Genomic DNA, 17,322 nt, shown 5'->3' with positions numbered 1-17,322 from the left:
AAATATTTCCGGAACTGTATTCAAGCAGTCCATTTTCCTGTCAGAAAGGTAATTGTGACTGGCCAATAAACCAGTTTGAAAACTCAAATTTAAATGAGCCGAATGTAAATTTATAAGAGCCTCATTTAACATGCAATTAATTTTACGCCCGTAATAAAAAGAGGAAAACCTCCGGTCTTCCTGAGGAATTAAACAGGCTGATAAGGAAATGCTGTGCCTCCTGGAAATGAGATAAAATGACTCTTGAACACTGTCATCCTTTTGGTTGTATAATATTATACACAATACATGCTATTTCAGGGAAGTGTTAATTTTACTGAAATTAAGTAGATGTTTTCTGAATCCTTACAGGAACATGTCCAAATGGTTAGGGTTGAAACACAGATTATGGGTTCCAGATTCTGTTTTATGCTCTCACTCTGTCCTTTATATTACTTCTTCAGTCTTTATAGCTTCCAGTATATTTTGTTTCTCCCCCAACGAATGGAGAATAATGGAAATGGTAGAGCTGGACTATCATTAAGGTTCTTGGAACTTTGTTCAAACAAGTGAAATGTGGAGTGATGGCCTCATGTGCCAACCTCCTTATTCCTCATGTGCCAACCTCCTTATTCCTGTGGGGTTGGAAGTCACATTTCTGATTTATATTACTATTTTATTTTTTTCTGTACATCCCATTATAAGCCCATTAATAATGTAATACAACACAGGACATTAATTTGCATTTTTCAAGAAGAAACTCTTAGCCTGCTTTTCATTCTAAACTTTGCTCTGGATACTGCCACACATGAGTCAACTGTGCAAGATTATCACTAAGTATGCGTTTTCCAGTGTAGTGGGAGTACTAGTGCACTGAGAAAATTTTATCATTTTTCTTTGTTGGGGACAAAATCAGCCTCTCAAGTACTTTTACAAGGTTTCAGTGGTCAATTAACATATCACTGTATTCAATGCGTTTTTGAAACTAATCTAATATTTTTTTTAAAAAGGGAAATTCTTAAATATAACCAAACTTCAGCCCTTTCTAACAGTGCTCATATTTGGACTTTTTCTTATGGTTTGTCCTGCTTCTGGTCCCAGGGTTGAAGGGCTCCCTCCAGAGGCTGCAGCTTGAGTACGTGGACGTGGTCTTCGCGAACCGGCCAGACAGCAACACCCCCATGGAAGGTGAGTACAGAAATGTCCCTAAGGAGCCATTGCTTCTCGCCTGACCACTTATTCCACTCACAGGAGGAAGTGAAATATAGTCAGCCTGATCTGCCTTTCAGCCTCGGCATTCACTCGCACAGCCAATACTCAGCATCCTGCATCTTCATTATTTTTTTAAGTAGTGGCAAGCATTGGAATCATGGCTCCTGCTGGGTACAGTGCTCACTTTCTTCAGGTTCATTTCACTTCTGTGATTCCATCAACTAAAACAATAAAACTAATTGGAAGGGGAGTTTATAACCCAGCCGTCGTTATTTGAAGTAAGTCATCTGAGGGGCTTCCTATTTTACAATGACTCTAGGTCTGATTACTTTCCAGTCTGTGCTGACAAGTGCTAGGTGGGACCATGAACAGAGGTTTCAAGGGGGCCACTATTCAAAATGAGACTCTTCGTTGCAGTTTAGTTTTTGATTCTCAAGGAGCTTCAACATTTTATTTCCTTCCCATGACAACTGTTTGAAGACAATAGTTTAGGCATCTCCTAAACTATTAGGAGATGAAATGAAGTGCAGAAGAAACTGAAACTGAAATGAACCTGAAGAAGCTTTCAGAACATTCCTGAAACAGATTTTCTTCACTTTGTATTTATTTATGGAACCTACCTAGGATTATTAAGAAAAAAAGATAACTTACGAGTATAAACTAAAAAGAATGTTCAAGGCCGTGGCCAGCTAGCTCAGTTGATTATAGTGTTGTCCTAATACACCACGGTTGCAGGTTCAATCCCCAGTCAGGGGACATACAGGGAACAACCAATGAATGCATGAGTAAGTAGAATGACAATGTTTCTCTCGCTCTCTCTCTAAAGTCAATTTAAAAAAAGAATGCTCTAGTTAATTGAGTTTTATAATCATGGATTATTATCTACTCAAGGCAAATAAAATGAAAATATCTGTGAAGAAGAGGAAAAAAAGAATGTTCTTGTTATTTGAGGTTGACAGTATGACATAGATTTATACATTTGCAAATAATTGGGCTAGAGTAATAAACATAAAATTATAGTGAAGACAAATTTGTCCTTGATGATTCAAAAAGTAGTTCAGGATATTATAATATATCAGGTTCTATAAAGATTTATTCTTTTTTTTTAAGATTTTGTTTATTTATGTATGTTTAGAGGGGAAGGAGAGAGGGAGAGAAACATAAATGTATGGTTGCCTTTCGTGCGTCCCCTGCTGGGAGTTAGCCTGCAAGGAACCAGCCTGCAACCCAGGCATGTGCCCTGACTGGGAATCGAACCGGGATCGTCTGGTTCGCAGGCCCGCGCTCAATCCACTGAGCTACACCAGCCAGGGCTATAAAGATTTATTCTTGTTACTGGGCTCTAGAAGTTGCAACAGTTTTTTTTAGTTTTTAATTTTTTTATTTATATTTAGAGAGGGAGGAAGGGAAGGAGAGAAACATCAATGTGTGGTTGCCTCTCATGTACCCCCAAGTGGGAACTGGCCTGTAACCCAGGCATGTGCCCCGACTGAGAATCAAATCAGCGACACTTTGGTTCACAGCCCGCACTCAATCCACTGAGCTATACCAGCCAGGGCCAGAAGTTATAAAGGTTTCAATGATCAAAGTACATATTGATTTTTCTGCAGGTTGCTTTTCTGACCAATATATAATTTTCTCCTAGAGTTTTCTGCTCTCTTGATTCTGAGTAAATTAGGAGTTTATTATAAAGCAGTATCAGTGTTGGAAATTCGTAATAAGAAACTGTCCATGGAAATGACATAAAACACATATTTTTGTCAAAGCAAAGAACGGGTGTTTGATATAGCAAATTGTAGATGTTCTTAGTCTAAGAAGTGGTTATTATAAGGATGATACAATGTCACACTGTTCTCAGTGAACATGAGTACAGAATGCTGAAGCTATGTTGGTGAGTGAGAGGGTCAAGTACAATGCTGTTCAGTGGGGGCTATGAAAGATGGACGTTGCTTCCCATTTTAAGGCTTTAGCCACCATCTTCCTTTGGAAATGTGTCCTTAGTAATTCACAGGGTAAAAGAACATCTGGAATTTTTCAGTCTTTTTTCCCTCATTTTGCCTGTCCTACTCATATCTTTAACTTTAGGGATATAATGCAGTTGTATCTCAAATAATTTTATAATTTGCTTTATGTATCTATAAAAGGAGGAAATTCTCAATTGGAAGCCAAACTATATGATACAGATAAGACAATGGTGTCTGTTGTATAAACACTGTAGAAATGCATTAGAAGGATGCTTCAAATTGTTTTTCTTTCTTTTTTTTTTTAAGAACTGCAGCATTGTCTCCCTCTGTTGGACTTTACCTTTTCCTGTATTTCCTTGTAAAAAATTCTATGAAGTGTAATAGGAAGCTTTTTTATCATGAGTCCAAGGTCAGAGGCCTAATGGAGAATTTGCACTGGTTGAGTAGGTCCATGAGTAGGTCCAGGGGCATGGCTCTGTGGCAATCAGCCGAGGATGTCGGGCTGCAACGCAGCCTTCCATCCCCCCCCCTCCCACGAGGAGCAGACCCACTCCTCACTGGCCCATCAGGCTCTGAGTCTTATTCCTCTGGAACAACTTAGCAGGGATACGCCACAGGCAATTTCCTCACGTAGGACTGGCTCCAGGTTGAAATAGCTTCCCTGTGATTTCTCCCTAGCTTTCAGAAAGTGTGCTCAAACTTCATGCGCCCATTCATTCCAAGGTGGGCTCGATGGAAATGACAGTTTGATACTTGTCTCTGGAAACTCATTCTCTATATTTTGTCTTTTCTACTTCTCTATACCAGATGAAAGCACTGATCTGGGCAATAGAGAGAAGAAGAAATAGGAAATAAGAAGAAATAAGAAATAGGGATTGCCAGGCAGCCTTGTTTGCATTTGCCCCTCTAAAAATGGAGAGAATGGTGTCTACACTGTTGCTGGGTTCCATGCTGCAGTTAAGACTCACTTCGGCAGTGACTTTGTAAATCATGTGTGCGTATACGTCAGTCGAAGCTGCACTTGTACAGTGGGGTCTAGCTTAGATGGGGCTGATAATGTTTCCAGAAATAATATAGAGAGTAAATGTTATGTATAATCAGAATTACTCTTGAACACCCTACAGTAATTTTTTAGTCAATGTGATCCTGTTTAATTAATTATTCAATTTCCTCTCCAAATATAGTGACAAAACCATCACTAGATACTTGTCTACTATTTTTTTTAATAGCTACAAAATTTCCAACATTATTCATATAGTTTTCTTATTTCAGCAAGTCATTGGCAACTTTAGGCTCAATTACGACCACTTCTGTCTAATATAAGTGAGGTAACAGGGGTTGGAAAGTGCATATTGCTGAATTTTTGTACATTAAATCTGCACACGTTGGCGCCACACTACATGTGAGTGCCGGGTGTGTTATCATAGACCCTTGGCACTGGCAGATGGCTCTCACTGGTTTCAACCAGTCCCTGACAACTCCGTGGAGCCACAGCACAAACCAACTTAGAGTTGTGCTATTGCTCCCATTTTAAACCCTAGGGGACCTCGTGATAGAGCCCAGCCCAGCTTTCTAAGGCACATTTTAAATAACTTTGGTTTAAATTTATTAAAATGCCAATCTCATTCATTTAATTTGCACCACGAGTCTATGGCCATACCAGCTTGAACGCACCCAATCTCGCCGATCTCAAGTAATTTGCACCATGAAAGGATGTTCATTGAAAACATCTTTAAAATAAACTGTGATGAGTTTCATCCAGTTTAGACTTATCAGATGGCAACCAACTGACCCAGGAAAAGATGATCAGTGGCATCTTCTTCACAATGTATTGGCATCATAGATTCAGTGAGTTGTTGCCTTCCCTTCTTCCTTAGAAAACCAATAGGTAAAAAGTGAGTCCTCTGAAAGGAATTCTAGGTGTGCACTCAGTGGAGAAAGGACACTTCGTTTGCAACACTGTGGGAGACTGTTAGACCTTTTACAGAGATAGGAAGACGTTCCGGACAACAGAGGGGAACTCGTGCCCTTTTTCCTTGTTTACTTTTTCTGGTTCACCTAGCGGTAAGTCATTGTTCCTTTCACAGCAGCTGCCATCCCATCTGTCTCTGCTACAAGAGGCAGCTGTAGCAGAGATGTAGTGTACCTGGCATGGATGGCATGTTTTCCGTCCCAGGGAAAAACCAGTCCATCATTTACATCTTCTTTCTTATGCTGCTGCGTTCTTCCTGAGAGAGCCATGGACAGTTCTTCATGCTCTATGATACTCATATTCTTAATTCTCTCATGTCCATAAATTCTCAATGTGTATTTTAATATCTTCTCTCGAGCTCATTAGACAAGAGAAAGTTCATTCCAATGAGTCATGCCAGACAGGGATACACAGGCAGCATTTGAGTGTCTGAGAACCTGAACTAGGAAGGATTTTTTGGGGGGGGGGTGCTGTTTTTTTGTCATTCCCAAGTGCCAGGCTAATTTCTTCCTCAATTCTCTTCTCACTGTTCCAGGAAGGAAGTGACTGAGCATGACTGTAGGCAGGAAAGGAGGTTATAAACAATGTACCAAAATAGGAAAACAATTTTAGTTTATGTTCGTCTTCCTTCATTTTATAAAAATGAAGGAAGGATGCCCACTAATTTGTTGATCCGAGAATATGATGATTTTTAAATTAAATTTTAATTTAAAAAACACTTAGAACTGAGCTTTCTAACTTTTATTTAGAGCATTTTGCTGAAGCTAGTGAATCTCAGATATTCCCTGATTCATTAGATATTATTCCCAAGTAATTACAGTTCAAATTATTTTTTTTCTGCTAGCAGTCAATGCAGACATAAAACAACCCAGACGTCCTATTTCAAATAAGAGAGACAAGATGAAAGTTAGCTTCAGTCCCATAACATCACTGTATCGAACAAACCATTCTTCACTGACTTCTTTCTTGGCCATTTCCCCAGTGTTACCATGTGTGCACGCTCAGGAATCTGGGGTACCCTGTGACAGCTCAGGAAATACCAGGAAGTGGCAAATACTGAGCACCCCAATATTCCTACACTTTTTAAATTCCAGAATGCTGGATCTAGAAATGTAGCAATAAAAATAAAATCTTTGGCACAAAAATTTAGTGACCTAAAACCTAGAAATATCATCGAATCACACTGGATCACCCCTTTTGCCTTTAGGTATTTTTACCTTCCCCGAAAGCCACCCTCAACCTGGCATAATAATAACAAGAGTATCAGGAAGAAATCTCTTATAAATAGTATATAACAGTGCAGTCCAATAGAAATATTTTGCAAAGCACATATGCATTTTAAATTTTTATTAGGTATGTTAAAAAAGAAAAAGAAACAGGTAAAACTGATTGTAAAAATATATTTTAATTTAACTCAATATGTTAAAAGTATTATTTCAACATGTAATCATTATGAAAATTATTGAGATATTTTAGATTATTTTTTTATAGTAAGTCTTTTGAAATCTGTTATATATGTCACAATTATAGCACATCTTAATTTGGATCAGCCACTTTTCAACTGCTTAATAGCTACATGTGGCTACAGTATTTAACCACATAAGTCTATGAACTTGAGTTCCAGTCTAGCAGAGCACCAGACTCATAGCAGTTGCTCAATAAATTATTTACAGCAGGATGGAGTGGATGAGTGAACAAGTATATGAGCAACTGAATGAATGAAACTCTGAAATCAAAGACACAACTTAACGTTTCCTGCTTGAAAACCTATTCTGTTTTCCTAGCATCTGTGACCGTGCTGATATTTATTCTTATTCAACACATTCAGGGTGATATGAAGAAGGATGGGCTGCTGGCAAGCGGCCCCAGGACACCCTTGCATTCCATTTCTCTTCATCTGCAAGAGCAGCAGCTTCCAGATGCTGGGTTGCTCCCTAGAAATCTGATTGATATCTGAGTGTGCAGAAGTGAATGGAGGGATGATTCTCTGGCAGTTCAGTTGTCCCTGAGGGTTACTATATCAAATTAAAATTATCTAACACATTTCATTTATGACTCTGGCCAGGATGCCCCTGGGGTCCTCTGGTATCTGTCAGACCAATTTAACCTCCTGGCTTGAAAGGCTGAGACAGCTGAGTTTCCAAGAAATTAATTTGGAGAAAATGATTTTCATATTCAAGAAAATGAGCCAAACCTTACCAAGCCAGTAGAAAAAAACTGTGTTCCAATTTTATGAACTCAATTTTGTTTCCATTTTAACTGTGAATTTACCGATAATTTTACTGCTACTTGCAACCGATTCAGATGTTTTATCCTTTACAAAATAGCAAGCCCTATCATAGAGAAATTCTTTCCATCCATTCTAAGAAATGACATTGGGGGGATGGCTGGGTTCATTTCGGGGGTTTTCAGTCTCTGGTGAGGCTTTTTAGAAAATCTCACGTTTCTGTTTATTGGGAGTCTCTCATTGGAACAATGTTTCTGCCCAGTGGACTGGGGGGAGGGGGAATCGATGAACACAGCTTCAAAGCCCCGCTTTGTACCTGTTGGACTGTATGCTGAGAGCAAGTTACTGTCCTCGCCGAGGCTCCATATCCTCCGCTGAAAAGGGAGGTGACATATAAAATGACTTCAGAGCGAGTGAACAGTGTGGGTCCAGCACCTCACCCACAGCAGGGAACAAATAGAGCCCGGTTCTAGAATGCTCCACGTAATGCACACGCATATAAAACTCCTGGTCCTCTCCTCAGAGGTGATCACAGGAGAAGTCGAAGGCCCTGAAACGACAATGTGATGGAAAGGAAGGGGGCCCAGCTGTGGGGCCAGCCTGGGTTCTGTGGTGAGGCCAAGGAGGAATCAAGGTACAGAGTTAGCAATGGAATTTTTAAAAAGATTTTGTTTATTTATTTTTACAGAAAGGGGAAGGGAGGGAAAAAGAAAGGGAGAGAAACATTATGTGTGAGAGATTCATGGATCGGTTGCCTCTTGCACACCCTCAGCTAGGGACGTGGCCTGCAACCCAGCCATGTGCCCTGACTGGGAATCGAACCCACCACCTTTCAGTTTGCAGGCTTGTGCTCAATTCACTGGGTCACACCAGCCATGGTAGGAATTTTTTTCTAGCCTATTAATTCTTCCTGGAATTTTGTTCTGAAATTCTCCATTCTCCTTAATGTTCATGTAATTATACATTTCCCAGAGTTAATATATTCAGTCAAAAGGCAACCTGGAGCCTGTGACTTCATTTTCAAGTATCTAGAAAAAAACTCAGTACTGGGATTCACTATTCAGCCGATTGATATTCATCGAATGTCTATTATGTGCCTAGCTCTGGGAGAAGCTGAAGCTCATAAATCAGGCAAGCATCTGCCCTTGTTGAAATTACATTCTTTTGGGGGAGACAGAAATTAAATTAGTAAAACTTACATTAGATGGTCATAATAGTGTGGAGAAAAAAATCCTGGGAGAAGAGTAGGAGATATGGGGGTAGATTTTGGATAGGGTGTCCAAGGGAGATTTTACTGAGAAAGACTTAGAGGGAAGAGCTTGGCCTCCCCCCAGATAGGAAGGGCAAGACTTGGGAATCAGTCAGACCCTAATTCAAACCATCTTTCTATTTCTTACTAGTTATGTGATCTTAGCCAAGTTATTTAACTTCTCTTAACCTCACTTGACTTATCTGTAAAATGCAAGTAATAATATTTATTCTTTGGAGTCAATAGGATTATTTGAGATAAAATATACAAGATGCTTAGAATGTCGCTCAGTACATAGCATAAAATTATTCAGGAAGTTCAAGCTGTCATTCTTTTGCTGCTACTGTTTGCCTGGTCCTGCTGTAAACTTGTCATGTGGGAAGTGACCTTGATGCATTCGTAGCCTCCAAGTCCGTTACCACATAATCCTAGAGGTTCCAAAACAGAAAGGCTCATGCAACGAATTAAGATGCATGAATCATATGGTTTATTCCACCAAGTAAAAAGCACAGTGAGAGAGGGTCAAGGGTAGAGAGACAGGGGAAATGAAACAGGATAGAGTACAAGCAGGTGGAGGGACCTGGCTACCTGATGCTCAGGGCTTGCTGTGTTCATGTGACCTGTTCTCACTCTCGGCCACATTGCCCTTGCCTATGGTGGCGTGGTTATAATGGTCAAGTTGAGGTTTGAGCAAGGAAGTTCAGCAGACAGAAGGTGCCTGGGTCAAAAGTACGTTTGCTGTACCGGAAAGCCTCGGGGACAGATCCACTTGGCCATCAGCTGCAGCTCACCTGTAGTTAGCCTGGCCTATGGACTCCGCATTTCTTGTGCACAGAATTTTTGTGGACAGAACGGGCTCTCTCCTGGGTGCTTGATTTAAGACCTCATATGAGTCCTCACGTATTCCATGTGTACTCAGTGCATCTCAAATATTTGGTGTCGTGCGCCTATGGATATACTGTGAATATCACATCTGTTCATTCTTCCCTCTTTACACGTGGCACACACATTCTCTACTTTGTCTAAAGCTGCCGTGACTCCAAGGTGACTGACCACGCCACTGGACCGGGCACAGTGGGTGACTTCTGCCTGTGTCCCACAGCAACTTGTTCCTTTACCCAGTTTCATGTGTCCTCCTTAGGTGTATGTTTCTCTTACTTTCTTGAGCAGAACTGGATAAAGTAACACAGCAAAGACACATTACAGAGTGTACCACTCTTAGTTGTTGACACGCTGCCTCAGATTTGCAGGCTTCTAAGGCCGCTGAAAAGTTTTCCACAGCCAACAGAGGGCCCCAGAGTTCAGAACGTGGAGCACTCCCACGTGCATCTGTCGGGAGCACAGCCCTGGTTGGCAAGTACCTTTTCCCGTTTGGGTTCCACAGAGAGACAGGAGCTTTGGAACGACTGCCTGCGTGGCAGCGTGCTGAGGAGGTAAGGGTGCCAAGGCTGGGGAGATAGGCGATGGGCTGGCTTGTCATCATCTGTGCTGTGTTTGGTGCCCTCCTTGAAACCCAGAGATCCCCAACCTCGTTCCATAGAGTCCTGGTCTGCAGGGAGGATCTGGAAAAGAGTATGCTTATATTCTGTGCCACTTAGCTATTTCCTCTATTCTCCCCACACCCCCTTTTCCTTTCTTCAACAGTAAAGGCAGAAGAGATTCAACGCCTGTCATTAGTAGGACACAAAGGAGAAACAAGGTGGGCCACACATCTGGGGGCCTGTGGGACCTCCTCACCCCGACTCTGTGGGTCTCAGCAAGCTCAGAAAGGGTGGGGTCTTTCTTCCTGAAGGAACTTTTAGTTAAGAAAAAAAAAGAGACAGAGAGACAATAAAGATGGCCTCCGCTCACCCAGCTGTTAGAGGAAACCGAACAGCTTCATATTCTGTGGGTTTGTGACTCATGAGCACTTCCTTCTGTGGGAGTTGTCATCTCCCTGGAAGGTTGCTGGAGTTGTGACAAGATTTACCTCCGTGTTCTGAGAGGATGTTGACTCAGTCTCAGGAGAATTCACTTTCCTATTCATCTTTGTAAGATCCTCGTGATGCTGCAGCTGATCTGCAATGACGTGGGTAGGGCTCGGAGACCAGCATTATCTAGCTCCCTGGCCCAGGCAGGTGGGGTTATAGACCTGAGCAGCCTGCCGCCTCGCAGTGCCTCAGGGCTTCCCAGCATGGTGACTCAGCGGGCTGAGCAGAGCCACCGCGCCATTGCTAATCTGGAATTCCCAGGCGAATACATACCCTTCCGTCTCTCGCTTACTCTCCGTATAAAATGAAGTAATAAGAGAGTAAACGGTTTTGTTAAACCTTTCCTGGGTATTTAATAGGTGTAGTTTAAAAATTGAGAGTCTGCAACCAGAGGGCAAGGGTGCTAGTTTTAGGTGTGCAAACTTGGCTGAGGCACTCAGACTTGCTGTTGCACAGCTTTTTATTTGGAAAATGCGAAGACTAAAAATATTTCCTTCTCTAGCTATTTCCAAGATTGTTGTAGCTATAACACAAGATCATGTGAGTGAAAATGTGTTCTACATTATAATGCCCTATACATACATATTAAGGTTGAAATCGCCATTACATATGTTTATACTTTTAGGCATTGATACACATAGTAAGATTAATAGTCAAAGTTGCAACCCGGCACCAAGACCCACATGAAATACAATTTCAAAGAAAGACTCCCAGTGTCCATTTGTAAACTAGTGAAGGAAATGGGCAAAGACTGGGTCCATGTCTTTTTCTTCCCCCAGCTTTTTTTATTTGAAAGTTAAAACCTACAGAGAAGTTGAAAAAAATAAACATACAATACTATTCATGTAGATTTTCCAGACTATGCTGTATCTGCCTCTGTCTTTCCCTTTTGCACTTTCTAATGACATTGCACCCATACTTTCTCCTGTCCCCTGATAATAAGTCACTCTTCTATACGACCACACACAATCATCACACCCAAGAACTTTAACACTTGATATATTGCTATTATATAATATACCAGCCCTGTTCAAATTTCCTAAAATGGCTTCTATAGGATTTTTTTTTAGGGTTTTTTGTTGTTGTTGTTGGTGGTGGTGGTGGTGGTGGTGAATCAAGGAGGCAGGTCTGTGATTTAATCAAGAAGCCCACATTGTATTTAGTTACTATGGCTTCTTTCTTCTCTTAGTCTAAAATCATTCCTCCACTTTCTTTTCTCTTTAATGACATTCACATTCTAAAAAAAAAAAATTGAAGCCAGTGCTTTGGAGGGTATCTCTTGGTCTGGATTTGTCTAACTATTTTCTCATGATTAGATTAAGATTAAGCATTTTTACCAAGAAGACTATGCAGGTGAGGTTGGGCTCCTCTCAGTGTGTCCCTCAGAGGGCCCAGGAGTCACCGTGTCTCATTATTGGTCATGTTAAAGCTGACCACTCAGTTAAGAAGACTTCTGCTAGCTTTCTCCACCATGATGGTTCCTCTTTGACCTAGTAATTAATAAACAACATGGGGTAGGTTTCTTGGAGACAAGGTGAATAGCCTGGTCCCTCACAATCCGGTTTTAGCATCCACTGAGGATCCCTGCCCACACCAATTATTGGAACAGGGACCACAACCCTTAGTCCTTTATGAGTGAGCATCCTTCTGTAAAGGTGAGCTTTCTTTTCTCCTTCTCCCATACTCTCAGCTCTGTGACTCTGAAGCCTCCTCGCTTGTTTGACGAATGAAAAAGTTTGGACAGAGGAGGAGAGAATCTAGTGAGAGGATCTAAGCGACGAGAGCTTGGTCAGGGCTAGCTGTGAAAGTGTAAGAGTGGTTGAGTTTGGATACATAATATTGAAAGTAGAGCCAGCGGAAGTTCCTGATGTGGGTGTAGCAGACAGAGAGGCATAAAGACTGACTCCGAGGATTTAGGCCTGAGTCACCGGGAGGATGGAGTTGCCGTAACTGAGACGGGACACCACAGGTGGAGCCGGTCTGTGGGAGAGATCAGGTTTAGTCATGATGAGTTTGAAATGTTCATTAGACATCCAAGTGAAGATGCTTAGTAGACAACTGGACAATGAAAATTAGAAGACAGACAGAAATTTAAATCTGAGGGTCATTTGCAAGTAAATGACATTTAAAGCATTGAGAAAATACTTAAAATCACATAGAGGAAAAACGGAAAGAAAGAAAGAAAAAAAGACATAGACATAAAGGAGCAAAAACTGAGCCCTGGGCTTCCCCAACATCAGAAGATTGGGAGGAGGGGGAGAAGAGCTTGGTGCCCAAGGAACAGGTAAATAAAACACAAAAAGAAGGAAGAAGTGGTCAATTGTAGCAAATGCTGCTAATGGGCCAAGTTGGATGAGGACAGAATTGCTCATCGGTGTTACCAGTGCAGAGATAACGGTCAACAACCTTGACAAGAGCAGTTCTGATGATCTGGGGGTGGGCAAGGGGGTAAAAGTCACCGAATCTCTGAGTCTCAGTTTTGTCATTTGGAAAACAGCAAAGAAACCTCCTGATTTAGGATGACAAAGTGAAATATCTCTGCCCCTTTTTTAAAAAAAATTTTAAAACTCACCCAATAAATAGCATATAGGGCAAAGAACTAAATGAAAACTTCCTTATAAAAGTAGCAGACAACTCAAACTCTGGACCAATATATTTGAAAGTGGAAAAGGGACGGAGAAATTTTAAATGACTTAGCAGAACTGAAAAGATGTATTGAAAGTGTCCACAAGTGAGAAGCAAGTCAATTTGTACCACGCAACCTGAGAATGGTTAAGTCACAAGAGGCACCAAAGTCACCGAAGACGGGGGTGAGGTGGGAACTAGAAACAAGGTAGGTATACAGAGTAATTAAAGCCCCATGTCCCCATATCTGTAGGCAGGGTCCCGCCTCTCTCCTCCAATGAAAAAGGCAAGAGGTACACTAACCAGAGAATTTCACTGAGAAGTGCTGGTCTAAGGGATACCAGACACAGGAAGGTGGGGCCAGGCTTAAAAAAAAGAAATTATTAGACCCCAGATCTTTCCTCTCACTTACTTCCGGGTTCCTAACCATGCACTTCTCCTGTGCAAAGACAAGAGAACATTTCTCTGGAGAAAACTGACTATCCCAGAAAAAAATAATCCAACAGACACTGGCATTGCTATGAAGGAAACCTCCGTGGGACAACGTGGCAAGTCCCCTAATTGCTCTAGTTGACAAGTGCCACCCGAGCACAATTTTAGTGCTTTGCTCTTCAACAAAAACCCAAGGATCAGGTGACATTCAAAGAAAACCTCTAATATTAAAACACACTTTAAGATCTCAACAGAAGACAGCAGAATAATGCAGAGGGATATAGGAAATTTCAAAGAAGCTATAATTAATATACTTGGTGAGAAAAGAGAAGATATTGCATCAGTGGAACAAGAACAGTATAAAAGAGAATGCAAGAGCAACACAGAACTAGAAAAAATGTTAGAGATTATAAAATATAATAGTCAAATTTTTTAAGAAGTCAATAAAAACCATTGAATATTGAAGTTGAGGAAGAGTCCAAAAGACGGGAGAAAAAGGCACAGACAATAGGGTGAAAAGATAAGGAAATGAAGGCTCTTTCCAGAAGGTCCAACATCAATTCCACTAAAAGATTTCTAGGGAGAACAGAAAAGATTGAGAAGAGGTAATTTTAAAAAATACAAGAAAATCTCCTGATTCGAAGAATATGAGTCTCCAGATTGAAAGGCCCACCAAGTAACCAGGACGATGAAAGAAGACCCACACAAAGGGACATTAGAGTGGAATTTCATAACTGAAAAGATAAAGAAAATCATCCTAAAATATTCCAGGGATTTAATAATGGACACCCATTAAGGCTGAAGAATAGAAATGGCCCAACAGTTTCCAACAGCAAAATGGACTACCAGAATGCCACGGGGCAAGTCTTCAGAACTCCAAGCCAAAAGATGGTGGGCAAGCTACCAACCACGGGTGAGGAAGTAATAACATTCTGCTTTTCTGTCTCCCCAACACAATTCCTCAGAAGCTACTGAAAATGTGCTGCACTGAAATGAGCGCCTAGACCACACAGGGGAAGCCAGGGATCCAACTCATGAAAGGGAGGACGAGGGTCCCCAGATTTGGGGGAAGTAGGGTGTGGGAGGACGCAGGCTCTCGATGGGGCGTTGCCAGAAGAGAAAAGTGGGGACTGAGCTCCTCACAAGCTTGGCCATGTGGAAAACTATATTCAGAGACATTTGCTCAAAACATGGGAAATTTAGCTATAGCTCCAAAGAAAACTAAGTGAATGTAGCAATGGTCAACTAAAAGAAAAAAGAGAAGTTATACAAGAAAGCAAACGCAGTTATCATAAACTACTTAGCTCAGAAGTGGACACAAGTCCGCTGTAGTACACAGTCATTTTAATGAAAACAGAATATGAATTTATTCCTAAACCAAGATGTGAATATTTTGAAAAATAGTGAACCTAGAAGAATGCATGCCTGGAAGCTAAAACTCACTTCCAGAATGGTAGGTAATGTCTAAAAAATCTGGACTGTGATAGTAATGCACAAATGCCAAGAAACGTAGAGTCTCATTCCAGAATGAACACTTACGTGCGTTCCGAGCAGTTTTCTCTGGGGGCTGGCAGAATCGAAAGACTACTGCTGCTCTTTGTTACAAAGCTTTGAGTTTGACTCTTTAAACAATGTGCTTGCGTTACTTTGACAAACCTAAAGATTAAAACGGCAACCACACCCATACACACACAAACGAGATAAAAATGCCAGTAGCACTGAGTTGTCAGTGTTAACTATGATCTCATGGCTGTTGAAGCCCAGAGACATTCCCTGAGGCTTAGAAACACACACGCAATCAAGGCTAGTTTTCCCACCCTGGATTCCACCAGCAGAAGCCAGCCCACTCCTCACACCCCCCCCCCCAAAGCACCAGAGACCTACCCCCCATTCCCTGTACAAGCCTGGCCGAGCCCCACACTTTCCCTCGGTGGCTTCCAAAGCAGGCTGCTAACCCATTGCAGGATGAGTTAGCACCATTTCCACTTATCTTATGTCCATTCTTTTTAGAGAGTAATAACACAGGAGCACCACGTGGTCATACACACACACACCGGGCAGTCACCTGTACGAAGAGTGTGATCTCAGGAAGCAGGAAGGGGTTCCTTTGTGCAGGTAGCGTTGTGTTCCTTCCGTGTACGCTGTCCTGCCCCATCGGTGTGTCCCAGGCCACTCGGCGGGGCCCGAGTCTGCCTATTTCGGGCTCGCCCCAGTGGTTTCTGTGGCTGCGAGCAGACGGCAGCTAGACTGCTTGCTTTCAAATCACAGCTGGAGCGCTCATTAAGCTGGGTACCCTTAAATAATGTGCTTGCCTTAGCCGTGCCTCAGTTTCCTCATGTGCCAAATAACAACAACAACAATAATAGACCTATTGAATAAGACTGTTATGAGGACTAAATGAGTTGTTGTGTGTGAGGCGTCTAGAGACAGGCTAGGCAGAGTATAAGTGCTGTGTTAGGGTAAGCTGTCCTTATTAGTTCTGCAGAACGGCGATTTTTAACCTTTTTCACCTCATAGCACACATAAGCTAATTACTGAAATTCTGAGAGGCATACCAAAAAATGTACTTTTGCTGATCTGACAAAATACTAGGTATAATTTCGATTCATCCACACTGAACAGCTATTGTGTTGGCTGTTGTCATTTTTTAACTTGACAGTCTAAGGGAAGAGCGGTCAGTGGCCCTGACTAATCAAGTATTGAATGTTTTAAAAATTCTGGCAGCACACCAGTTGAACATTGCTGTTCCAGAAGACAAAAGACCCTAGTATTACATGAGGGTGCTTCATGAAAATCCACAAAAGTTTCGGACATAAAGGATTAGGCCAAACGAGGGTTCTGGGTCAAATTAACGACCAGTGCCGGAGAGGGGCTGTTCATTACACCTTTCCAGCGCCCCCTCCCTGCTGCTCTGTGCGTTTCTCCTGAAACACAGGGAAGGAGATGAGCTGTGTGAGGAGAAGGCAGCTGGGAGAAGAGGAGAGGAGGTGAACCTGGGGCATTTTCCTTCCCTGTCAGTTTTACTCAAAGATTTGTACTGAAAAAAATAGTGTTACTGTTTTAAAGGAAATGCTTTATTATGGTGTAGAGTCAAAACTCGCATAAATTTTTATGCCGAAGTCAAGGTTGTCTGTTATTTTTCTTTTGTGGCACTTTAGTGGATCACGCGGTGGAGCTATCTGAGAAGCACTATCTTCTATGAAAAACCCTCCCTTAGCAGAAGATCCTAATGGAGAAAATAAGGAGAAACAGACATCTTTGGGTGGGGGATGGACAAGAACCTCAGAAATAAAAAAGCAAGCCCCAAAGAAAGAGATGAAGGGTTCCAGATACAAGCAGACAGCATGCGGAACAGGGTGTAGGTGGGAGGAGGAGAATGTGGGGCCTCCCAGGGCACATGCAGGGGGGCAGGCCGCCTCCGCTGTGGTGGCTCTTGCAATGAAAGTTGGGCCATTCCTGGGTCTGCCTTACATTTTAACATGCGGAGCTGTAGGTGCCTCACTGTAAAATATCAGCAAAGTTGGTGTTTCCTCTGAACCAGGTAGTTCACTGTCCAAAGGCTGAGAAAATCATCCATTCCATGTTGTCAAGTTCCAAAGTTGCCTTTCGGTGAGTTAGCAGACACCTCACACATATATTAAGCTCTGAAGAGCCAAAACGGATCTGGGGCAGCCAGGAAGCTGCCTCTGCTG

The 17,322-nt window shown here is 41.9% G+C and overlaps 1 protein-coding gene across 2 annotated transcripts in view; it reads left to right on the top strand.

The window, feature by feature from the left end:
• KCNAB1 (potassium voltage-gated channel subfamily A regulatory beta subunit 1) overlaps positions 1-17,322 on the top strand; it is a 312,471-nt gene that overhangs the window by 263,169 nt on the left and 31,980 nt on the right. For both annotated transcript variants that reach the window (XM_037046673.1, XM_037046674.1), the window contains exon 8: positions 1,081-1,167. In XM_037046673.1, the coding sequence (XP_036902568.1) occupies positions 1,081-1,167 (87 nt within the window). The remainder of the gene's footprint in view (positions 1-1,080; positions 1,168-17,322) is intronic.

The sequence above is a fragment of the Sturnira hondurensis genome, unplaced genomic scaffold (assembly GCF_014824575.4).
Source record: "Sturnira hondurensis isolate 20B ecotype Veracruz unplaced genomic scaffold, ASM1482457v3 Scaffold0005279, whole genome shotgun sequence".
Classification (NCBI taxonomy): Eukaryota; Metazoa; Chordata; class Mammalia; order Chiroptera; family Phyllostomidae; genus Sturnira; species Sturnira hondurensis.
The sequence above is the reverse complement of the archived record's forward strand: the minus strand, read 5'-3'. Positions and strand labels throughout refer to the sequence as shown.